Here is a 26431-nt window from a genome sequence, read left to right as displayed (position 1 = left end):
TGCTGACGGACGCAGCTCGAGATCGCTGAACGCCTATGGTTTCTGTGTCCTTGAAGGAAACACGGGGACGTGGACAAGTACCACTGAGACCAGCAGGTTGTCCCTCTGCTCCCACTGTCCCGTCAGCGCACATGTGTGCACATGTCCCGCCGCTGATCCCAGGCATCAAAAGGCTGATTGAAAAAAAGGAATAAAGGCTTTTTACTTCTGCACATAGAAGAAATAAAACCGATCTGATGGTTAGTAGCAACATAATGTTGATGTGCAATTTCGACTACTTTAATATAATTTCTTGCTGATCAAAAACACAAAAGGCTGAGTTCACTCTTTTGTGTTGTGTGAAGCAGAGATATAAACCAAAGTGAGATAGGGTGAGATATGAAGGAGAGTGGACTTAAAATGAAAGGCACCAAATGATTAAAAATGATGCAAGTCTGTCACCAGATGGCCACCGTCTTTTTGCATCAAATTAATGTGCTCGGCTGCCACATTTATTACCCACCGCCTTCATTTATTCTATGGATAAAATGTGCAATCTGCAGAACAATCTATGACAATTTTTTACAAACGCACGAGAACGTACTTCCAAAGTACAATTAGACTTTCGCCTGCAGTGCAGAAACAAGACATATGGGGACATGTGCAGGACTCATCCGCGAACAGACGCAGACACGAAGGCGGGCGCGCACAAGCACACCAGCTCCGAGTCTATTTATTTTCCATCTTGCTGAATTCTCCCGACTCCGCTGGCAAGCCAGAGGGATCGTTACCATTTTTAAATGATTCACTCAAGTTAGAAACCTCTTCAGGTTGTTTGGTGTTTGCTCTCAGCTCAGGCGGCGGCTCCGTTCATCTTGCTGCCTTCCAAAAACTGGTGACTAACTGTTAGCTATTGGCTGCGGGGATGTGAGTCTTTGTTGGAAATGTTGGCATGATCTGACATTTTGCCACTACTGTTGGCTCTGACCACAAGTCGGTGCAGGGGCACAGTCAATAAGAGGGTGAGGGATGGACTGCTGTATTATGTGGGATATTTCAGCGGGATGTGCTGGGATGGAGACAAGAGAAAAGAAAAAGAGGGAAGGGGGGTCAAATGAGACGAGCTCTGGCATAGTTTGGCTACTCGCTGTCTCAAGTGTTGATCTGCTCTGCCTCAGCCTCAGGCTTTAGCCTCAGCCTCCTCACAGCTCCCCGCGTCTCTCTCAGCAAGGAGCCCATCTGATCCGCCACGCAGGCCTCCGCCAACTCTCATTAAACACTTTGGAGACTCAGACAAAAATACAGATGAGCCTCCATGGCTTCGCACGTTTCCAATGAGAGGTGGGAGCTCGCATTTAGACACAAGAGTCATCGCGAACAGACGTGTGGACAGTTTTGTTATTGATGGTGCCAGGCTGTGGAAGATGATCCATAATGTATGTGTATAAAAATATGCCTCCGCGGCTGACCTGCTCAGAAGAAACCATGTTACTTTTAAAAGGTGACAGCAGTCGAACCCGAGCACATCAACCAGAAATACACATGAAGACTTGGCTGAACAATAGGATTGTTTCTTTCTTTTACTGTTTATTTGCATGGGGACAAGAGTTAAGTATAAACACAAACAGAACACCATAAACATTTATAGCCACAGCTAATTTGCGATGCCCGTCCCCGTCGGGTTTTTATCGACATAAAACAATTTAAAAGAATAGTTACAGTGAAACTGGGAACGGCCAGGGCGACAAAAAAAAAAAGACAATAAATATGTAGCACAAGCTGCTAAAATAAAACCAAACTAAAGTGTATTGCAAAAGTTTTTATATATTTATTATATTTTGTTGCGTTACAGCTGAACATTCTAATGTATTTTATTGCAATCTTTTTGTGGCAAACCAACATAAAATAGCACAAAATTATGAAAAGATCAGAAAAGAAAACATAGTTTCCAAATGTTTTCTTGAATATAAATCAAATAATATTTTTTTATATAAAAAATGTGTTCCATAATTGATGCCTAGTCAACACATAGATACAATCGCAGCAGCTCAGAACCTAATATTCTTTTCAAAACACTTTAAGCTTATGAAAAGAAGGTGTAAGGTGCAAGAATGTGGGTCACTGTCCCACTGGAAAGTGAACATCTACCGAAGTCTCAAATCTTTTGCAGCCTCCTACAAGAATTTACTAATAAGGTGACATTTGAAGTCAATTGTTTACAATGGACTTTGAATACAAATGCGCACTAGAAAAAGAACATAATTCTCCCTAGCCTTCACCAACATGCCCTACTTTGTTCTAGTTCATCACAGAAAATCCAGGTTAATACACTAAGGTTTGTGGTTGTAGTGAGAGGGAATATGTGAAGAAGTGCAAGGGGTGTGAACACTTTTGCATGGCACCGTACACTGGAAGTTAAGCACACCAGAGAGCTAATAATCAACAGCAAATTCCAAGTTTAGATAACTGATGAAGTCTTAAAACCAGACCAGCTTTAAATCATGTAATTTTTAACAACGCAACTCAAAAACAAAGCAGCTGTGGAAGAAACCCCCCCCTCTCAAGGCTGGCATAAAAAAATAAAGAGCACTACTTCTGAATCCAAATGTCGGCAGTGTCTGAATAAATAACACAATGTCTGTCTGCGGCGTTACAGCTCTCCATGTGACCCGCTCTTCTCAAGTCTCTTTCAGAGTTGGACTTAAATCACTATCTAGACCTGTGAAGGCTATACGCGCAGCGATTATTGAAGTTGTTCTGCAGTAAGTGGCGATGCTCTCTCTCTCACACACTGCAAGGCTGGACGGCTGCTTCTTGCTGAGTGCGAATGTGTATGCGAGTGTCTGGTCATGCGTTCAAGCTCATGATTCATTCGTTTGTAAACCATTTGGCTGATGAAACAAAAAGGGGTTTAATGTGGGAGATCTGATTCCGTTAATGCCTCTGCTTACATGAAGGCTTCGGCGCTCCTTGGGAAACAGCATCCCAGCATCCACAGCCGCTGGTGTTGCCGGTTCTGGCCAGCTGCAGACAGCTGGGCCTGTCAGTGTTACTGATGCCACCAACTCAGACGAATAAATGTGAGAATCGCAGCCAGGGACCACGCTCTGTTGCCAAACACCGGGACTGACAGGTGTAAGTGGGGTCATGTTGCCCTAGCATCTCTCATCAACAGGAAAAACATGACTTCTTTCTCTCCCAAAAGTCTCTGTAAAAATGTATTTGCTGGACACAATGCAGTTTTTGTTTTTTTTGCCATAGCTCCCTTTTGGTGGGAATTACACTCTTTCTCCTTGAGGAGCAGGAGGAAGATGAAGGAGGAAGCGGTTTGGTCTAACAATAGCAGCTTGGACTGACATTAATCTCTTTAAGCTCATGGAGGTCAGTAGCCTGCTTTGCTGTGGAGGAAAGTCAAGCATCCCTGGGCACCGCTCTAATTCTAATTCCATTACTAGTTTCTCTGGCTCTAATAATTCAGACTCTGTTCACATCCCGGCGCTGCGTCGTGCATTTGTGTTTCCTCTGTCTTCCTCCTCCCGCTGTATTCCAGTGGGCCATGTTACTTACACTCATCCTTGACATGTAGTGATGTCTTTACATGGGAGATGTGTAACAGAACGCCTTGATCGCTGAGGAAGATAGCCTCAGTTTTAGGCAGCAAGACGAAGCCCGTCCTCCTTCTCCCCCCCTTGTCAAAGGTGTCGTATTTCCTTCTCTGATATTTACAGACCGTGGGAGATTTCTCCTGCGGTCAGCGTGGCCCCAGCTCCCTGTCAGAGCCAAACACCCGGCTCCATTCCCAGCGTCTCTCTCCTTTTCTTTCCGACGTTATATCTGATTCCACCTGTTTCTATCCCTGCTTCCACCTTCCTCCTTCATTTTCCTGTCCAGGTCTCTCCCCTGTCAGGGGTTTCTAATGCGAACCAGCAAATGAGGCAGCTTGACTTCCATCTCAGGCTCCCAGAGATCAATAAGTGTTGCTCACTATCAGCCACGACGCTCTCTGCCTCTCAGACGCTCTCACAGGGGAGACTGAGCCAGCAAATGAAATTCCCCTTAACTCCTCTCACATAAACATAGCACGCAAGCTCCCATAATTCAGATTTTTTTATTTATTTATTTTTTTCCCCACACATTTTAAGTAACAGCTTGAACAGGAAATAACAACAATTGCTCTGGTGAGTGCGACACAAAGCCAAGGCTGTGTCTATGTGTATGGGGTGGGAGCTGAAATAAAAATTAAGCCTATTCACAGTGCAGCTGATGATGCAAACAACATGTGATAGTATTAAATCCCTTGCAGGATTGCTGTGCAAGCGCTCTAATTGCAAAAGGCAACAAAAGCTTGCCATATAAAAAAAAAATAGAAAATGCTACAGTGCAGAGGTACAGTGCGAAAGGGCAGGGAAAAGAATGAATTGATGACTTATAGATGCAAAAAAAAAGGCAATGAAAGAAGAAAATGCAAATAAGCCACAAGAAGCCAATGCCACAGGACAAACAGGGCTGCCTGGGAGTTACCTGGACAGGTGGCCACGCAGGCACTTTTCTGGACGTTCTGCCCCTCACAGGATGTGCCTCCGTTCAGTGGCGTGGGATTGGTGCAGCTCCGGCTCCTCTTCTGCCAGCCACGCCCGCACACAGCGCTGCAGGACGACCAGGTGGTCCATGTGGACCAGCCACCGTTGACTGTCAGACCGGTGCCGAGAGGAGGAGGAGGAGGAGGAAGGTGGGGGGAAGTAGGGGGGGAGCGGTAAGGAAGAAGGGAAGGTTGAATGGAAGGAGGGAGGAAGGGATGGATGGATGAAGGAACAGAGCAGCCAGGTTTACCCGACATGCAGAAATAAAAAGAGGTGTGCTACATTTGAAAAATCGTGACTGCCTGTACACTGCTAGGCTCCACACAGAAAGGTGAACACATGGAGGAGCAGGAGCAGAGTTGGCTGCTTCCTGCATGTGTGCTGGAATTACAGCCAAACACAGTGAAAACAAAATGACTCAATAGGAAGCGGAGTATAACCAAGCAACTTGCCAGACCAGACTAACACAGTTGCTGCAGCTGGTGATGTTAAAACTAATATTATATTTGACCGTTTTCATAAAGTCAGAATTTTTACAGCTCTTGGCGATGATTTTTCTATTTGGAAGACCAAACAATTAGTGAAATATAACTTTAAATTACAGTGTCCCCCAAAAACTTTGAATGTTTTTTTTTCCACATTTAGTCATGTCACATCCACAAACTTCAATGCTTGGGATTTTATGTTAATCAAACAAACAAAGGAGCTCACAACTCCAAGATGGAAACTATTAAGTTTATATAGCTAATATTTTTTCCAATATAAATAGTTAATAATCTTAAAGCACAGCAAGTTATACTTTGGTGACTTTGATTCATATGACTTGTACAACAAGTTGTTGTAAATCACTTAAAATTGTGCATCAATGTGTTAGATAATAAATCTAATGGTGTGGATAATCTCACATACTCCTAAAACATAAACAACTAAGTTAGAATAACATTTTCTGTCTTGGTTTATAGAATACTTCATGGCTCTGCTCCACCTCTATTACAACAATTTATTCAAAAGAATAAAGAAGAGAGGGTGAGACCCATTGTCGGAGTACAATCCTGAACAACATAAGGGATTTTTTACATCTCATTTCATATAGAAATCATCTTAAAAGCAGACTCTTCAAAAATATCACCATTGATGTTGATTGATGTGTATGTCTTTAATGGTTGCTTATATACATTTAACTTCAGAGTGATATAACTCTTGTTTCCATCCTTGTTTTTATTATTTGTGTTTTAACACAAATTTTCCAATGGGACTAGAGATGGAAATTAGCCACTTGGCTATATTCCCATGTATTTAAATGTACGTTCATATGTATTGTACTATTCTTTTAAATAGACTAGAAACTAAATTAAACTAAACAAGGAAGAAATGATACAATTAAAAGTCTGGAAAGTGTGTCATGTACATGTGTTTATTAACTCTGAGTAGCATTTCATTGAGTATGGAAGAAATTCATCCCTACATCATGAAGCTGCCACCACCAAGAGCCACAGTGGGGATGGCCGCAGGCTTTTCTGTCACAGATAACAACTATGTAGGCCAAAAAGTTACATTTTCCCCTCTTTTGCCCAGAGTGCCTTGTATAACATGAGGCTGACGGCTTGAAGCAGATGAAAACCCCCCCCCCAAAAAGTGGCATCTCTTTTAAAACAGTTTTGCAATGAATTTGTACAGATGACTTGAGCTCCCTCTGGTCATTCATAAATTATGAATCAAACTTATTGCAGAACTTAAAGAGGCATGGAGTTGAGTTTCTCAGGGTCAATATAAAGTGTTGAGCATGAAATGAGTGTCAGAAAACTCCTAAAACATTAAGTACATTTGCGGCATGTTACAGCTTTTTGTTTTTATTTACGAGCATAACCGAAACCAGCTTTTATGAAATTGTACCAAACTAAGATCCAGTGATCTGTTTTTTTGTGAAAGTCAGCTCAACTTGTTCCATGTAAGTCAAACGCCCACAGTGATAGTCTTTGTGTTTTGCCTTAATTCTCCTAGCCAGCTGGCCGTCCAGATTGCCTGTAATTGCTGTATCACACACTCGAGCAGCACTGTCGTTTTACCCCTTCACAAGTCAGCTGATACAAGGTTCTGACTCCTTTTCTTGACAAGTCAGGGACGCCCCCTGTTACTTGGCCTTTTAACAAGATAAACAGAGCGAAAACCATCTTAATGAAGTGCTTTGTGAAAGGTGAAATACACCTTTGATTTATCTCTCTCAACAATCTTTTTCTTTCCACACTTTATAAAACAAAGATGTTTGCCACACATGACTAATAGTTGTCATTTTGACAGAGTCTCCTGCCTCAGTTGTGGATGTCAGCAGCTCCTCCAGAGTCACTATGGGCTTCTCTGACAGCCAGGTCTTACAAACAAGTGCCCTCTGTTTACTAATTAGGTAATTTCTAAAGGCAATTAGTTGCACTTGATTTTGCTTAGGGGTATCAGCTTAAATGAGGCAAATACCATGTTCAGACTATAATGATTTTTGTTCTACCTCACAATCATGAACTTCTTTGTATTGATCTATTACATAAAAGCCCAGTAAAATATGTAAAGATATGTGGTTGTACTACAGCAAAAATGAGAAGATGTCTAAGGGGCATGAATACTTTTTTTGCCAGATACTTTAAACCACCCATGACAAACTGATTTTACGACATTATTCAAACAAAGCCTAGAGGTCAAGCATTTCATGAACTTTAAACACCGAATTCCTATTACTGTAGCTATTTGCTAAACCATTGCTCCTGTTCTAAACTTTAAGTGTCAATTATCATGTAACTGATACTGTTGAGCGCCTCTCAATCATGGCAGGTGATTACATCAAATCATGCAGCTTCTTTCCCAGCATCTACCGTGTTTCCTTCAGCCTATGAGCTACACAGTTTCCTGATTTATTGACCTGAGCGGCACTGTCATTGCCTCTCTGTACATACTCCCTTCGTAATTTCCCCTTAACTCTCTGCGCTTGTCGGGGCTGAATCATTTCCTTGCCCTCTCTATGCAATTGATTGCTCGCCACAGCGAGGTAAATTGCCAGGCAACTCGGCCTCTGATTACCTCTTAGCACCGAGTGCAGTCACACCAGCCGGGTCTTGTTAAAATGCATCTCTGGCCCCCCTGTTGAGCCGCCTTAGAAAAGTAGAAGTTATTATCAGTTGCTACCGCTAGGTAGATTAACTAAAATCGTGGACAGAGATGCTGCACGATTAAATGGTTTGCTGCAAGGTAAAGATACAGGAACATCAGAACCAAGTCTGCAGGTAGAGGAACAATTTCCTCTGTTCTGATGTATCCTCAACTGATATGACTCATTTTATCAAGCACATATTGAGATGAGAGGGATGTTGCACAAATGGCCTCCTGCATCATTCTTTCATAATTTATTGGACCAACGAATGAAAAGGACTGTTTGAGCCCGCTATAGAGGCGAACAATAGGAGCGTGAATGCTCTTGCCTCCACAGTAAATTAAGCACTATATTCCCTTTAACAACAACCTAATCAATTATAATCAACACCAGTCATAATTGAGCTTTTTGTAATGTTTTAATGCCTGTGGCTCAATGGAGCATATGATAATGTGTGGTTTTACCACCTGCTCTAAATTAACATCTTTCTTTTGAAGCCATTCAGAGTGAAAATGATTTCTTCACTTTTAAACCACTTTAACTGATGTTCAAAACTACTATTTCAACATTTTTACCAACTTTAGAGTTTGCATAGTTTTGACAGAATAAAAGATGGAAACCTTGAAAAAGTTCCTCTCAATGACATTTTATCTGATAGGTACTAAAATAACTATTACTTAATAATTTTCCCAAAAAAGTTGCCACTTGGAAATAATGTGAAATGAGTGTTAGACTTTCATGCCTCCAACATAGATAAGAGTTGAATAGGACTCAACCGGCACAATATATGGAATTGACATGATCATAACACAATCAATGTTTACAACAGAAGAGTTGCAAAGGACTGCTTTGATGCAATATTTGGTTGGGTATTGCATTTTACGTGGTGTTGAGTCACACTGTGATTACCAATCGTCAAGTAGTGGGTCTCTAACTGATGCACATCATACATATGTAAAGATATAGGAGGAAAAATTAAGAAAAAATATTTTAAATAAAGTTACAAATGTCAGATAGCATCGTTCTATCCGCTTCTTTTCTTAAGATAGTTTATATATAACTATATGAAGTGTTTTACAGATTAGAGAAAGTACTTTACTAAATGTTTTCATTTATCTATCAAGGTTTCTAGCAAAATATCTTCACTCTTTAAACATCCTTCCACCCTAAATCTGGTGAGATTTCACTGTGAGCTTTAGCAGACTGAAAAGAAAAAGGACCATGAATCTTTTAGAGCAACATTAATCTGAGACCTGTGCAATTTAATCTGCTCTTTAATTGAATAGGGTTGATCTTAATCTTTTGAAATAAACATGTTTTTTTTTGTTTCTTGTAATAGTCTCATTATAAATAGTTTGAGTGAGAGCAGGACAAAATCAAACCCTTTGATTTTTCTGAGCAAAAGTATAAAATAATGACATAATAAAAGCATGTTCATGTGGAAAAAGTGTGTAAATGGGAAACAAATATGCAGGTATTTTTTATGGCATGCCTGTAGTACAGCAGGTATTGCTGTATTTCACAGCAGCAATGCATCCCTTTGTTGAACGTACCTGCCCACGGCAGCACACATATGTGTGAACTATAAAAACACAGCTCACCTCAAATTGCTGTTACCTGTTTTTGTGTTGCCATTTTTGCTTCAAAGACACACACACACACACACGCCCACACCCACCTACACGCACAAACTTTCACACCCTGTCTGCAGAATGTGGACTTTTCACTTAAAATCTGCCAAAGTAACACCTTCACTAAAGTGCGGATGTGTTTATTTGTCCTTTAGAAACGCAACTCCTGAGAACTAATCGGTAAAATTGTGTTTTATGCCACACCTGAAGTGTCTTTTAATTCTCCGAACATCTGTTCACATGAACTTTTTTAAAACTTTCTTCTTTTAATGAAGTTCTGAGTTTTCTACAGCAATTTGAATTAACAATCCATATTTAAAATGTGTCAATTTGCATCCGGAGAAATTATAATGAATACATCTTTAAAAAATCTTAAGCTTCAAGAAAATATCTGAAAAAGAAACAAACTAAAGAGTAACCACGGCTACATTGAAAGTCTAAACTTCGGCTAAATTAAAGTATTTTAGTCAGACCTCAGTGAACTGAAGCAATATTGTAAAGACGAAGAACATTTTTCTCCAGAGCATTGAGAATGATTAATCAAGTCATACAGAAGAAAAATAAAAAACGCTACTTCAAGATTTTGTAGTTAAGGTTTGTTTTTTCATAAATTTGTAGTTTGTCTTTGACATTTGGGGACAGATCTAAATAATCTTAAAACCTAAACTAGAAGGAAAGTATGCTTTCTTTTCTGTATATGCAACAGTGTTTTATATTTTTTGGGTTATTATCAGTTTTTAACTAAAATTCACAGAGTTTTCTAACTTTACTGCAACCCCAGGCTGTATTGTTTAGGAAGCCACAACAGGAACAACCTATGACTAAGGCATTGTTTCTAAATATTCATTTTTCTTTCATAAAGTGGGTTTGTGAGAAATTCCCCAAGAGATTTTAGTGCCCCATTTGTATCCAGGAGAGAATAAAGATGGTCTGTAATGTATGGATGCTTCCATTGTGTTCTAGACTTGGAACCATCTGTGATAACAAATATGGGGGTTCTCTGCATTTTAATAAAGGTCACTTGGCTTATCAGGCCTAGTCATTATTTACAGTTTGCTGTTAATTCAATTTCTTTTCTCTTACTGGATCCACAACAAAGAGGGAGGAAGATGGCAGCCATGGAATCCAATATTGCCAGCTTTTATAAGAATGGCTGCCAGAAGCTTTTAAGTTGGTGTAATTAACGTCCAGCTATACTAGCAAAATTTATTGCTTGGTGGAAAATGTGGAGCTGACAGTGCAAGCTGCCACCATATGTCACTCATTTGTAATGCTCTACTTTGTAGTTATTACAGCACAAAATATGGACACAGTGTCTCCCAAAAAATAGTTGTACTCCTTGAACTTTGCCCCAGTTTACCACATTATAACCAGAAACATTAATGAGTTTAATAAATGGCACATATTTCAAATGTTGTGTGTGTGCCCTGCATCACGCCCCTGTTCTCTGATTCTGCTCAATAAAATCCCATATATTTTGTCTTCAGATGATATCTAATTAGTACATAGACTGTGTGTGATTTAACTTGATTATAAATACAGCTGTTCTGTTCAGGCCTCAGGAGCTTGTTAGGGAATCAAAAGCATCAAAAGACCAATAAACACAGCAAACTGGTGTTGCAAGTCGCTGACATTTTAACCAGTGTTAGGTTAATAAAGCAATAACGAATGCTTAAACACCAGACTAAACTGACGGGCTGAAGCAATGAGAGCGTTAATGGGTAAGCCCATGGTGACTCTGTAGAATATGCAGAGATTGAGCGTTCAAGTTGTAGACTATGTCCAGAAATGTTAGAGCCACTGGCACCGAGTTTAACTTTCCAGAAGGACAACGAGCGAAAACATACAACCAGAGTTACAATGGAACAGTTTAAATTAAAGTATGCTCATATGCTAGAATGACCTAGTCAAAGTCCAGACTTAAACCCAGGTGAGAATCTACAGAGAGACTCAAAAAATGATGTTCAAAGATGCTGTTCAAATGAGCTTCAGCTAATTTGCAAAGCAGAAATGGAAAAAAAAAAACCAACAAAAAATCAAAAACTGGTAGAAACAAACCCCACACGACTTTCAGCTGCAGTCGCATGGAAAGGTGGTTCTACACAATGTGACTCAGGGGGATTGAACATGCCAGACTTCTCCTATTTTATTTGAATAAAGATTATAAAATCATGGATCATTTTCCTTCATCAATACTGTGCTAGTTTGTGTCGCTCTATCCGATAAGGTACCAATAAAATACACTGAGGTTTGTGGTTGTAACACAACAAAATGAGAAAAAGTTCAAGGGATACACACCCTTTTGTGGGCACTGTAACTGCGCAATGAACAGAAAACCTGCAACCCGGTATGTTTCATCCATGGGAGCACACAGAGGTTAATGTGGAAATGTGGAATACAAGAAGAAAGTAAACATGAAATGATTCCTTTGGGCAGTTTCTCGGTTTGCATAATTTGAAGAAAAATTGCACCCAGACCATTTAACATCTGCTAAAAGAAGTTATCATCACCTACCATAGACCAGGACCGTGGCAGAGTTGCTTTTGCGGCGAGCAACGATGTTTTTGGCCACACACGTGTAGTTGCCCGTGTCCAAAAGGCGGGCTTTTTTGATGACAAGATTGTTGTCAGGTGTGATGAAAAAATTGGGGTCGCTCAATGGGTCGAGCACATCCTCGTTCCTCTGCCACTCCACCTGAAAAACATATTTCCACGGTCAGAACTCGGCTCAAATCAACAGAAACGTGCTCTGCGGTGAGCAGATATCATGTAGAGGACAGACTACGACATGCAAAACAAGGACATGAAGACCGGTTTGGTGCTGGGAACAAATTTTACTCATATAGCCAACTGATTGGAAAATGTATTACTTTATACTGTGAAGAGAGCCGCTTTTATTTTGCAGCTGCTGGTGGTCTGTGAGCAAAGCCAATCATGCTCTGCAGTGCCTTCGCTTCTCTTTCAGAAGACAAAATTGAAGTTATTCCCGTCCTGGTGTATTCACGGACAGGCTCGCTTGTTTTGCTGCTCTCACTTGACCCCGTGCCGTCTCCAGAGAAGCGATGGTATGGCAGCATTGTTGCTGGTATTACTGCCAGTTGCGATACGCCATATAATTGGGCTTTCTTCCTCTTGCGCGCGCTATCTCTGCTTTCTCCCGCGGTGACTTCTGCTCTGATGTTCTTTTCTGTTGAACCGCGGTTGGCACCTTCCTTCCCATTTCTCTCCAAACAGTCCCTGCACTGTCGAGCTGTGATTGGCTTGTCTGCCGGCACTCGTCTCTGGGCTGTCTGAGCTAGCAGCCGAAGCTCCTGTTGTGTTGTTATTAGAGCAGTTAGTGCCTATCTGGGACCGGGGAGGATGCAGCACATGAGGTGAAACAGCTGGCACCACTCTGGCCCTCTAAACACACACCGGCAAAATATGAGAGGGGAGAGAAAGCGATGCAAGCAGAACAAGAGAGGAGAGAGACAGAACCAGATAAGGAGAGAGTGAGACAAATAGAGCCATTCATTATGGACGGGCCTTTAGAGATGCCAAATGGGGAGTGAAGCCTCCGAGTCTATCCTGAGTGATGTGACGAGATGATGTGATATATGGCTTCTCAGAGATGCGGAAGAGATCATAAATCAATAACAGGGAATAATTAGAGGTGTAATTTATCCATACAGAGATGGTTGTTCCTTCGGAGATGCAGCAAAGTCACTTTTTGCTCTTTGCGCCCCCCACCACCTGCCTTCTCGGAGAGGAAAGAGTAAAACGATGCTAGATGTGAGCCTATAAATATCTTCTGTATCTGTGTCTCACCTCGGCTTGTGGCACTCCCTCGGGGGGATGGCAGTGCAGTAACACCTCCTGGTCCAATGCCACCTCTTTACCCTGCGGCTCCTCCTCAAAGTTCTTTCTTAGGTCTTGCACAAAGAAAGACGGGGAGAGGAAACACAACCAATTAGGATGTTTGTTAGCGCTCATGACATTTGAAAGAAATCCTTTGAAAAAAAAAATAACAACAAACAAAAAACAAAACAAAACAAACTGGGTCTGCTGCTGTTTTTTAAATTCCGGCCCCTGAAATGTTCAACCGTGGCCTCGTGTCGCACTCCAGTTGGCTTCTAAGCCACAGTGGAATCAGTGGCACCAACCATGTTGCTTATTACAGGCTGCCTGGCTGGTTCAGAGATGTTTGTCTGCTGCCAGAGGGACCTGCGCTGAAAAGCAATTGCATTACCCCTTCCTCCCACCCAGCCTCTCCCCTCACCCCCCAGCCTCCGGCAGCCTCCGGCCCCCATCTGTGTGACGGCTTGGAGCAGCCGCACGAAAACAATGCCCCAAGGCGCCTGGACAAGAGCTCCTGCAAAGCCCGACCGGCTGCGTGGGGGCTTCACTTTATGTCTCATTGAGCAATCTTACAGTTGCATCAAGCCCTGCAATATATTTGTCTGTAAACCCCAGCTGTGAATTGCACAGGTAGAAGTGGCCCGGTTTTTCGTCTTGCAGGAGGCGGGAGAGGGAATAAACGCAGGTCTGTTTGGACCGGATGAGACAGGCAGGCTGCCGATTGCTGGCGGCTCGGTGCAAATTTGATGTGTTCAACCCCGTGTTTTGACTCAGAGCAAAGCAATGTGTTATCGTGTTGCGAGGGGCTGAGGGTGAATTCCTTTAAACGGGATGTTCAGCCTGTCCTGACCGATCACACTGGAGGAAACGTTGAGACAAGCGGAGAGTTTCATGACATTTAATTTAATTAAAGCAGATAAAATGGGACTGGAGGACACTCGAGATGTAACAGCTCTAGAAAGCTCTAAAATATGTGAGTGTAAGTGGGTGCGGATAAATATTGGAAATGTGTCCTGATGCATGGCTATTAAGGCATGTGTATGTCCTTATCTTACATCTATCTGATTTTGTTAAGATCCCCAACAAGGGTAGATAATGAATGTGTGTTTTCAAAAAAGCCTTCTGGTTTGGAGACTGCGCTGCATTTGCTTGTGTCTGGAATAATACATATTTATGTGGGAATTAATAGGCAGAATGCTGTAAAATGCTCAAATGTAAAATGGCTTCTTCTAATAAAGCTTTTGAGGCGGCGGCGAGGGATGCGCCTGTGTTCCCCAGGCAGATTTATGATTGCTGCACAGCAATAAATTTCAATTCTGTTTTTATTCAAGTTACTTTCACAGGGATCATTGCTGATATACTGTAGCTCGTGAGAAATATGCTCATGAATACTTAAATTTAGTGTTCCACTTTTCCCCCTTTACACCCGTTTTTTGCCTTTATTTCTGCAGTATTCAGAAATGTTCATTCAATAATCAGAATCACAGGAACATTATTTAGGGCACCTTGCAAACGTACGCCTATCCCTAAAACGGCTTCACATTTTTGTCCAATACATCCACAAATTCTAATGGATTATTTGGATTTTTTTAAATAGAAAATATTACATAATATTGAGGTTGAAAAACATTCATTGTTTTCTTTTTTTATTCTTTGCATTTTTTTGGCCTTCTTGTACTCCTAAATATAACTTAATGCAAATAAGATTTCTTTCAAGGTCATCATTAAGAACGCAGCAGATGAGTTATTGTGACATTTAAAAATCAGGTTTCAGATCTAAATTGATACGTCCAGCATTAACGAAATCTCTAAAACATTATTTTAATCAATAATCAAATAGAACCTAAACTGATAGGCAGGGCAAGCAGAGCATCAACCAGTCATACATGCCACAAATCTGGTCTTTATGAAAATAAAAAGTCATTACTTAAGGAAAGCCATGATAAGTTTTCTCTTCAGTTTCACACAAATCATTTAGAGGATACATCAAACACTTGGAAGACTTGGTTAAATAAAACCAACATTAAACTATTTTAGCCACACCGTTTTGTGTAGCAGAAAATTAAAACCACACATAACCCTAAAAATGCCATCTGCAGTCGATGGAAAATGGATGGGATGAGAACAGGGCCATCCAGGCGGTCCGGCGCTGTAAAATAGTTGAAACTGGGGTCGAGGTTCACCTCCTATAGCGGCTATATGATCCTGAACAAACATCCAAAGTTACAATGGAAAGTTTTAGATGAAAACATCCCGGTCGTCCAGAAGGACAAAGTCAAAGTCAGATCTAAATTCAGTGTTTCTACATTACTATAGGTACAGTAAAATGCTTTCATGTGCTGTATGAATACACTGAATTGAAGTAAATAGGATCTGCAGAAAATCACCTGCCCTGTTGTCTTGAATCCCAATAGATTAAGTTTTAATTTGAGGCTAAAATACAAAAAAGTGAGTATTAATACTTTTACAGGGGCACGGTAGCTTAATTTGAACAACTCTACAATAGAGATCACAATGATTTTTTGAACTAATTGATAAATAAGAGTCAATCATGTCTTTCCCTGTTCTGATCCTAAGCTCTTATTACACGTAGGCATGCAAATGTGAGCACCTTGTTAAGAAACCCATGCATTCGTAATGACGGTGAGATCATTTTAAGTGCACTCACAAGCAATCCTGATGTACGCTTTCTGGCTCTTCTGAGTTCCAGTGGTGCTCCAGGCGACACACTGACACCAGTACTCATCGAGGCCGAAGATCTTCTCCACCTGCTGCCTGGTAATCTCAATCGTCACCTGCATGACCGGCAATGCTGCAAAGCAGGGACAGACATCACAGAATCATGAACGCGAGAATCACCCACATCAGCTTGTCTGAGTGCAGCAAAAAGTTAAACGGCTGCGTTTTGTACTTTGAGTAATTAGACAATAAAGCCAGGCAGAATAAACAAGAAGACAAGCATAATCCTATATAAACAGAGGGCTTGTTAACTGAGGAAAATGAGTCAACAGCCTCACAGCTACCCCGTTATAAATTTGGAGGGCGTTAAAATGGCAACAGTTGGGAAGGAACACCGGAGCGCTAAACAAACGGTGGAAACAAAAATATCCAGCGTCGCCTGCTTCCCTATCATCAAATCTAAGATGGGAGAAAAAGTTCAATTTGTGGAGCATTTCTACAACAGTGCCGAAATAAGAGATGCAGCTGTAACACAAGGTAAAAATAGCTTTATTGCTTTTCTGCCAGAACGGACTGACAAGTCTTCCCTAAATAGAGCAAAATTGGGACAAAAACCATCCTGCCAAACTGTCAAAACACTATAACGTTGTCACAAGCTTATCTGAGTTAAAAAATCTTTCATTTCATTTTTGTCCACTGTTATATTTGGGACCTGCAATATATATATATATATATATATATATATATATACAGTATATACACTGCCTGGCCAAAAAAAATGTCGCCACCAAAAAATGGTCACACTCTCTAATATTTTGTTGGACCGCCTTTAGCTTTGATTACAGCCCGCATTCGCTGTGGCATTGTTTCAATAAGCTTCTGCAGTGTCACAAGATTTATTTCCATCCAGTGTTGCATTAATCTTTCACCAAGATCTTATTGATGATGGGAGAGTCTGACCACTGCGCAAAGCCTTCTCCAGCACATCCCAATGATTCTCAATGGGGTTAAGGTCTGGACTCTGTGGTGGCCAATCCATGTGTGAAAAAGATGTCTCATGCTCCCTGAACCACTCTTTCACAATGTGAGCCCGATGAATCCTGGCATTGTCATCTTGGAATATGCCCGTTCCATTTGGGAAGACAAAATCCATTGATGGAATAACCTGGTCATTCAGTATATTCAGGTAGTCAGCTGACCTCATTCTTTGGGCACACAATGTTGCTGAACCTAGACCTGACCAACTGCAGCAACCCCAGATCATAGCACTGCCCCCACAGGCTTGTACAGTAGGCACTAGGCATGATGGGTGCATCACTTCACCTGCCTCTCTTCTTACCCTGATGCACCCATCACTCTGGAACAGGGTAAATCTGGACTCATCAGACCACATGACCCTCTTCCATTCCTCCAGAGTCCAATCTTTATGCTCCCTAGCAAACTGAAGCCTTTTTTCTGGTTAGCCTTACTGATTAGAGGTTTTCTTATGGCTACACAGCTGTTCAATCCCAACCCCTTGAGTTCCCTTCGCATTGTGCGTGTGGAAATGCTTTTGCGTTCACAATTAAACATACTCCTGAGTTCTGCTGTTGTTTTTCTTCGATTTGATTTGACCAAACGTTTAAGTAATCGCCGATCACGATCATTCAGGATTTTTTTCCGACCACATTTCTTCCTGGAAGACGATGGTTCCCCACCATCCTTCCAGTTTTTAATGATGCGTTGGACAGTTCTTAACCCAATTCTAGTAGTTTCTGCAATCTCCTTAGATGTTTTCTTTGCTTGATGCATGCCAATGATTTGACCCTTCTTAAACAGACTAACGTCTTTTCCACGACCACAGGATGTGTCTTTTGCCATGGTTGTTTAAGAAATGAGGAGTTACTCATTGCATCAGCTGGGGTTAAATAACTTGTTGCCAGCTGAAAGATAATCGCCTCTGCAGTACTTATCCAATAGGAGGCTTGTACCTATTTGCTTAGTTAAATCCAGGTGGCGACTTTTTTTTGGCCAGGCAGTGTATATAAAGATAGATCTATATATACAGTACAGACCAAAAGTTTGGACACACCTTTTAATTCAATGAGTTTCCTTTATTTTCATGACTATTGACATTGTAGATTCACACTGAAGGCATCAAAACTATGAATAACACATGTGGAAATATGCACTAAACAAAAAAGTGTAAAACAACTGAAAATATCCCTTATATTCTAGTTTCTTCAAAGTAGCAACCTTTTGCTGTGATTACTGCTTTGCACACACTCTGCATTTTCTTGATGAGCTTCAAGAGGTAGTCACCTGAAATGGTTTTCACTTCATAGGTGTGCCCTGTTAGGTTAATAAATGGGATTTATTGCCTTATAAATAGTCATGAAAATAAAGAAAACCCATTGAATTAGAAAGGTGTGTCCAAACTTTTGGTCTGTACTGTACATCTATAGATCAATCTTTATGTATATATATATATATATATATATATATATATATATATATATATATATATATATATAGCGAGAGAGAGATAGAGATAGAGTTAGATTAATAGATATATATATTTAGAGATATGGATATATCTATTTATATATAGTAATAGTAATATTAATAATATTATTATTATTATTATTAATAATAATATCAATCCATTATGAAGCGCACTAAATCTTTTTGGACTGTGGGAGGAAGCCGGAGCGCCCGGAGAGAACCCACATATGGACATGGAGAACCAGAAAACCCCATGCAGACAGAACCAGGCTGGGATTCAAACCCAGGACTTTCTTACTGCAAGGCAGCAGTGTTACCCACTGAGCCACTGTGCAGCCCTGATGTTTTATTCACACCAAAGGAGAATTTAGAAACTAATTAACCAAACAGTGATGACTTTAGATTGTGGCAGGAAGCCGGAGCGCCCGGAGAGAAACCTGCAAACAGGATGTTAACTTTTGATAGTTTATTCACAAAATTCAATGTTTCTTCCTCCTCTAAAAAACAGTTTTGTTGTTTTGGAGATTAGTGGCAGGAGAAACCATTAGGTGGGATTTTCTGTGGAGTGTGGAGTTTCTCTTCATGTGTTTGCTTCTCATGAATCCTCTTCTTCTGAGCTTGAACTGTCCCATTCGGGGTAGTTTTTCTTTTGGGGAAGCAGTAAAATACGGTTCCAAAGTTGTTCCTCTTCTTCTAAGCTTGAACTGTCCCATTCGGGGTAGTTTTTCTTTTGGGGAATCAGTAAAATACGGTTCCAAAGTTTTTCCTCTTCTTCTAAGCTTGAACTGTCCCATTCGGGGTAGTTTTTCTTTTGGGGAAGCAGTAAAATACGGTTCCAAAGTTGTTCCTCTTCTTCTGACATTGAACTGTCTACAAACTGTTCTGAACGTGCGAAAAATCTTTCTTCATCTTTTGACTCCCTTCTGCCCTTGTTCAGGGCGGTTTTGTGTTTGTGAACAGAGGATGCGCCATCTCTCGATGAGCTCCAAACCTGAGCTTTGCGATTCGCCCCAGAAGAAACTTCCCCAGCCGGGTCAGCTCTATGTCTGGGAATCGATGGAATCCCGTCCCAAAACAAATCTCTCTCAACATCCTGGGAGCTTGAGAAATGACTCAGATTTTGGACAGAAGAAACTTCCCCAGCCGGGTCAGCTCTATGTCTGGGAACCGATGGAAGCCCGTCCCAAAACAAATCTCTCTCAACATCCTTGGGGGTACTTTCGTCTGAGTCTTTTCCAGGAAAGAAATGGTCGAATACTTTCCTCATCCCTGTCGTCACCAGATATCCTAGTCCAAAACCAAGTGGGAAAATTAAAGGGTATGGCATTTTGGAATCACAAAAATCCTCACTAGACACAAAACCTGAATCTCACTGAAGCGTTTGGATTCTAACTGATGTGTTGAGATTCAAGCAGTTAAAGCCTCAGAACTTCTTTGATCTGTTGTGATGTTCATGATGTCGTCTGTGACCTCATCAGTGAGGTCACTGTGGCTCTGGGGAGGGTCCTGCTTCTGATCGTTGCTATGGGAACGAACAGATAAGTTCTGCCCGACTCAAACTGAAATAATGACCAAATATTTAATAAGTAATTTTTTTCCCCATTTATTTAACATGAATTGATTAACAATAGATTTCTACCTTGGTTTTCTGTACCTGCTGCCATATGAATTGTCTTTATCCATTATTAATTTGGTTCTGGGGGGAAATTGTTCAGATTTTATAAACATTTGCAAAACAAAATTTTCTCTAATCTTTGTTAACTCTATGTTAATGATCAAATTTTATATGTTGTTGCGCAACATCCCCCCCCTCTTCAGTCTCTCTCCTCTCTCACTTTCTACTTCCTCTTCTGAGAGAGGAGATGTGCTACCAGCACTTTGTTTATCGGGTTAATTGAGTTTCCTAAATTTGCTGGGATTTACCCTGTCCAGAACTGAAGTAAACTCTGTTTAAGCTGGCATCGAGAAAAGATTTGCCTGGTTCCTGACGAACTACATCCAGGTGTCCCAACCTTCTTCCCCCTGTCATTTAGACTGAGCAGCCTGCAGCCAACTAGTTTCACAGAGCACACCTGTTAACGGCCGCTCTTCTCTTTATGACAACTGGCACTTGGTACAGAACCAGGTTGGTTTTAGTGACTTGGCGAGTCCCAAGGATGTTGTTTTACATATGGGCTACCAGCAACCTAAAAACATTTTCCACTTTTTCCTCTCCAGAATCAAACATCAGAGCTATTTTACAACCATCAAAAAACTTAAGGTGACTCATTAATTGAATGTCCACAACATCTTTTAGATTTTCTTTATGCTAAATATTTTATTAGCAAGGCATTTTTGCAAGGGTCAGTACAGCTTAATTCAGTAGCAGAAACAATCAAATAAGTAAAATCAATCATCTAGTTTATCTTTCCCTAATGCTGACACTGAGAACTAAAAAAGGGAACCTTTGAGAGAGACGGACGGAGCATGGCTTTTCAAACCCCAGACCTGGCCTGATGATGAAGAAGGTGTTGCAGCAGGAGGAGGAAGTTGATCGACGAAGGCAGGGATCTCTGTAGGTCTGATGAGCTTCTTCTCCGCATGGATGGTGAGGTCACACAGGACTTGGGTGCTGGCAGGAAGGAAGGCACCAGTTCTTCTTCTTTGCCTTTGGTCTTTGCTTTTGTCTTTGCCTTTATCTTCATCTTTGTCTTTGGGGTCTGAACCCAGCTGATGAGAGAAGTGCGATTTGAAGCCACAGGTTGTGACCCCGGCTCTTCTTCAGCTGCAGAGTTCTTTGTCCGTCTCGATCTTGGCTCGAAGCTGCCTGGAGGATCCAACCAAAGATTCCTCTTTTGCACCCACCTTGTATAGGGTTTATCCACCCTTTTGGTGTGTTTGCATTGGCTAGCACTGTTGCTGTGCTTGTTTAATTGGCTGTCTGCTTAGACATTTGATCTCATATCCATCACTGTTTTACAGACATTATGTCTTGATGTCTGTGCTAATGTCTCAGGGTTGCCCAATAGTCCTCCTATGACCATGGCCTGCACAACCTTTTCTTTGAAACATTTAAATTGTTCAACAACCTGTTTCCAAATAAGGCGCTGATCATCTCTGCTCTCCTGTTAGTTCCCCTTTTTCCCTTAACCTTTCACCTTTCACCTACCATCTACCTCCAACACAACATCAGTGATGTTTAATTGCAGTTACACCTTTTTACACCATTTCAAGCTCAATGTCAAAATCACATTTATAACTTCTTTAGCTTCTCTGATTTAGCTTTCATTTATAATTTTATAACCATAACTTATTAATTACTCTTATTATAATCTTAATGTGAGTTATTACAGATGTTTTTCTGAAAAGAAACCAAGAATAATCTATTATTCTAATTATTTGATACCAAAGTTACAGTTACTTGTTTTACTTGCAAGCATTCCCACAAATGTAAGTGTAAGTGTTATTATAAGTAAACCAATATTAATATAAGTATTTTACTTTGAATCTTATCCAATTACTCAAAATGTTTAGACTTTCATTCTTTAAAACTTTCATGCTTTAAAATAAAGAATAGTCTTAACTATTTTTATAAATTTGCAGGCTGGAAACTTACTTCCTCTTTTTCCAGGGAACCTGCTCTTCCTGTTTCATGACTCTCTCTGACTGACTATGATTTCTTATGATTAGATAGAAAAAAGGAATAGAATTAAAGCAAAGTTTGCAGGAGACAAAAACAACACACCAGATTTATTTTATTGATGTTTAAGTCTACTGTTGTCACTTGATGTCACTTGAGTGACTCATTTTAAAGATAACTTTATTTATTATTACTGTTAAACTTAAATCTCCAGCATGGGGAAGTGGGATGAGCTTGAGTTTTCTTCACAATATTTTATACTACCTTGTTCTGAAATTATCAATAATGATGTAATTTGTTGAACAACTAATATTGGGATTGATTAAACTCAGATCTTAAACAAATAATAATTGAATAGAAAAGTATCACATATACTGTATGTATATGTACTGTATATAGATCTATATATAGTTCTATATAGTGTGTATATATATATATATATATATATATATATATATATATATAAACACCAGAGCAATAGAGGCCCAGATATACCACACCAGACAAGACCCAAGGTGTAGGTTGTGCAAGGAGGCCCCTGAGACAGTCCAGCACATAACAGCAGGGTGCAAGATACTGGCAGGGAAAGCGTACATGGAACGACATAACCAAGTTGCAGGCATAGTGTACAGAAACATCTGTGCAGAATATGGACTGGAAACCCCGAGATCAAAGTGGGAAACACCCCCAAAGGTGGCGGAGAACGCCAGAGCTAAGATCCTGTGGGACTTCTAGATCCAGACAGACAAAATGGTAATGGCGAACCAACCAGACATTGTCGTAGTGGATAAACAACAGAGGAAAGCCGTTGTGATAGATGTAGCAATACCAAGTGTCAGGTCTAAATACCTATTAGAGACAATTTAAACAAATACAGGAAAGACAAGAGAGTTAGATTCTGTTATACTCGCGAGGAGAGCAGACAGAGATGTGCTTTTAGTCACAAATCTCCAACCACTCTGCCACACATCTGTCTGTTCCTCTCTTTTATTGATCTTTAGGAAACCCTGCCACACGGGGCGCTGCAACTCTAAAAGGGTGGAGTCAAAGCATTCATCACATGGTTGCAGCGCTAAATAACATTCACTTCTAGACACATGTTATCTATATTCTAAATCTTTCTTTCTCCAGGCACGGTGTTGAATAAGGCACGTTTGCATAGCTTCAAAGCAACGGCTTTGTATCACAAAAAAGCACAGAGCAGAGTTTATTGTCAGGCATGTAAAACTCTGCTGGGAGCATTTAACACCTCTGTCTTGTAGGAAGTCCTGCAAGGCAACAGCTGCTGAGAGTAGCTGTCACCTCTATTTCCCAGGGAAGTCTCAGGATAGAATCAAAGTTATTTAACACACAGAAACATTATCTAAAATGTAACTACAAGGCTACATGATACAACAAATATTTGATAATTACTAATACAATTTACCTAACACCAAGCGACTGCAACATCAGGAAAAAGGAGCACGAGAAACTAGAGAAATACCAGGGCCTCAGGGAGGAACTGGAGAGGGCCTGGAAGGTGAAGACCACAGTGGTGCCTGTGGTCATCGGGGCCCTCGGGGCAGTCACCCCCAAACTGGACCAATGGCTACAACAGATCCCAGGAACATCAGACATCTCAGTCCAAAAATGTGCTGTCCTTGGCACAGCCAAGATACTGCGCAGAACCCTCAAGCTCCCAGGCCTCTGGTAGAGGACCCGAGCTCAGAGGATAAGAACCACCCGCGGTGGGTGAGAAGGGAATTTTTTATATATACAGTATATATATATAGATATATATATAGATATATACAGTATATCTATATATATATGTATATATATATATTATTCTTCAATGAGGCTACAAACGTTTAGGATCTTAGTGAATGTTTTGATAAGCGCGTCAGAAGAGGAAGTGCTGGTCTCATCGTCCTGGCGGCGTTCAGTTTGTCACCTACTGCAGAGAACAACTCAAAACCTTCCCGTGATCGACGTATTGAGCCCCCTGATCTTCCGTAACACACCAAACACTACAGGATGATCGGTTACGAAATCGTAAGCGACAATCTTAGAACGGCCGGCGTTCTAAGATTGTCTTAAGGGGACAAATAGGGGAAAAAAAACCTTGTAGTGTGAATTATTGCATCAGGTAGTCGGATGTGCCCATTTTCTCTATTTAAATCTAATTATTACTGACGGGCAACATAGTATACAGATTTCATAATGTGCACTCTTTTGGTTGAATGCAGTATTTATTTCCACTTTGGCTTTATGTTGTTTAGTTTTTTTTCCAAGTAAATTTTTTGTTAATGGAGACCGAGAATCCATTTTATTTTTGTTTTTGGTTGTTTTGTTTATTTTGTTTATCAGTTCTAGTGTTAAGTGTTCTTTGGAAAATAAAGTGTATCTATCTTTGGCAAGAAATCGCATGCATTATTACGTAATTTCCATTACATCAGTGTCAAAAGGTCTTCAAACAATATTATCGTTTATCGCAATAATTTTTGAGACAATTAATTGTTCAGCAAAATTTGTTATGGTGACAGGCCTAGTCATTATCATTATTGCCACAAAAAGGCCAAGTGAGAGGCACACAGTATATCAAGGAAAACAGTAATTAACGTAGTCTAATTTTAACTGCTCTAAATCTATCTTTACATAGTTTTATATTAACCTTAACCTAACCTCTATCAAGTAGTTGTTGGCAAAGTTCATGTTTCTCATTGTGTGCTTCTTCATACAAACACTGCCCAGTTATTGACACCTCAGTGGTACCCTTAGAACAAGTGTAATTAAAGCTTTTCTAAACGTATACCTCGCTTGATCAGTGCGTCTAGGAATCTGCAACATTTACAATCCAAACAACCATTTTAACTCTATGTTAATGATCAAATTTTGTATTTTTTATACTACCTTGTTCTGAAATTGTTAATATCAGTAATGATGTAATTTGTTGCACAACTTGATTAAACTCAGATCTTAAACAAATAATAAATGAATAGAAAAGTATCACATATGTAGATAGATCGATAAATAGATCTATAGTTAGATCTATTTATCGATCTATCTATATCTATATATATAGATATTGATAGATTGATCTATCTTTAGATATATATAAACATATATATAGATATATAGGTCTATATATCTATATATATTTATATAGATATATATATATAGACCTATATAGAGTATATATATATATATATATATAGATATATATATATAGATATATCTTTTGATTGATAGATGGATAGATATATCTATTTATATATAGTAATGATAATATTAATAACAATAATAATAATTATTATTAACATCCGTTATAAATCACACTAAATCTTTTTGGACTGTGGGAGGAAGCCGGAGCGCCCGGAGAGAACCCACATATGGACATGGAGAACCAGAAAACCCCATGCAGACAGAACCAGGCTGGGATTCAAACCCAGGACTTTCTTACTGCAAGGCAGCAGTGTTACCCACTGAGCCACTGTGCAGCCCTGATGTTTTATTCACACCAAAGGAGAATTTAGAAACTAATTAACCAAACAGTGATGACTTTAGATTGTGGCAGGAAGCCGGAGCGCCCGGAGAGAAACCTGCAAACAGGATGTTAACTTTTGATAGTTTATTCACAAAATTCAATGTTTCTTCCTCCTCTAAAAAACAGTTTTGTTGTTTTGGAGATTAGTGGCAAGAGAAACCATTAGGTGGGATTTTCTGTGGAGTGTGGAGTTTCTCTTCATGTGTTTGCTTCTCATGAATCCTCTTCTTCTGAGCTTGAACTGTCCCATTCGGGGTAGTTTTTTTTGGGGGGAATCAGTAACATCCGGTTCCAAAGTTTTTCCTCTTCTTCTGAGGTTAAACTGTCCCATGCGGAGTAGCTTTTTATTTCGGAACTGTGTACAAACTGTTCTGAACGTTCCAAAAGTCTTTCTTCATCTTTTGACTCCCTTCTGCCCTTGTTCAGGGCGGTTTTGTGTTTCTGAACAGTCTTACTGCCTGGGGCTTCACTGCTGCTCCTGTGTGTTAACCCTGATGCCCCGTTTGGGGAACATTTAAGGTCAGAGACCCTGGAGGATGCGCCATTTCTCGATGTCTTCTCTGAACATGCCGGACATGAAATCGTTGAAATCAAAACCTGAGCTTTGCGATTCGCCCCAGAAGAAACTTCCCCAGCCGGGTCAGCTTGATCTCTGGGAACCGATGGAATCCCGTCCCAAAACAAATCTCCCTCAACATCCTGGGAGGTACTTTCGTCTGAGTCTTTTCCAGGAAAGAAATGGTCGAATACTTTCCTCATCCCTGTCGTCACCAGATATCCTAGTCCAAAACCAAGTGGCAAAATTAAAGGGTATGGCATTTTGGAAACACAAAAATCCTCACTAAACACAAAACCTGAATCTCACTGAAGCGTTTGGATTCTAACTGATGTGTTGAGATTCAAGCAGTTAAAGCCTCAGAACTTCTTTGATCTGTTGTGATGTTCATGATGTCGTCTGTG

The 26431-nt window shown here is 40.4% G+C and overlaps 1 protein-coding gene across 4 annotated transcripts in view; it reads right to left on the bottom strand.

Annotated features, from left to right (window-relative positions):
• The window catches only part of unc5a (unc-5 netrin receptor A), a 193226-nt gene that overhangs the window by 49921 nt on the left and 116874 nt on the right, over positions 1 to 26431 (bottom strand). For 2 of the 4 annotated variants that reach the window (XM_032555528.1, XM_032555529.1), the window contains exons 3-6: positions 15832 to 15975; positions 13134 to 13237; positions 11841 to 12021; positions 4501 to 4668 (exon numbers count right to left, since the gene is read on the bottom strand). In XM_032555528.1, coding sequence (XP_032411419.1) covers positions 4501 to 4668; positions 11841 to 12021; positions 13134 to 13237; positions 15832 to 15975 — 597 coding nt within the window. The remainder of the gene's footprint in view (positions 1 to 4500; positions 4669 to 11840; positions 12022 to 13133; positions 13238 to 15831; positions 15976 to 26431) is intronic. The other 2 variants (XM_032555530.1, XM_032555531.1) reach the window with 1 other exon arrangement.

Source organism: Xiphophorus hellerii, chromosome 23 (assembly GCF_003331165.1).
Source record: "Xiphophorus hellerii strain 12219 chromosome 23, Xiphophorus_hellerii-4.1, whole genome shotgun sequence".
In the NCBI taxonomy this organism is placed as follows: domain Eukaryota; kingdom Metazoa; phylum Chordata; class Actinopteri; order Cyprinodontiformes; family Poeciliidae; genus Xiphophorus; species Xiphophorus hellerii.
This window is presented reverse-complemented; position numbering and strand designations above follow the sequence as displayed.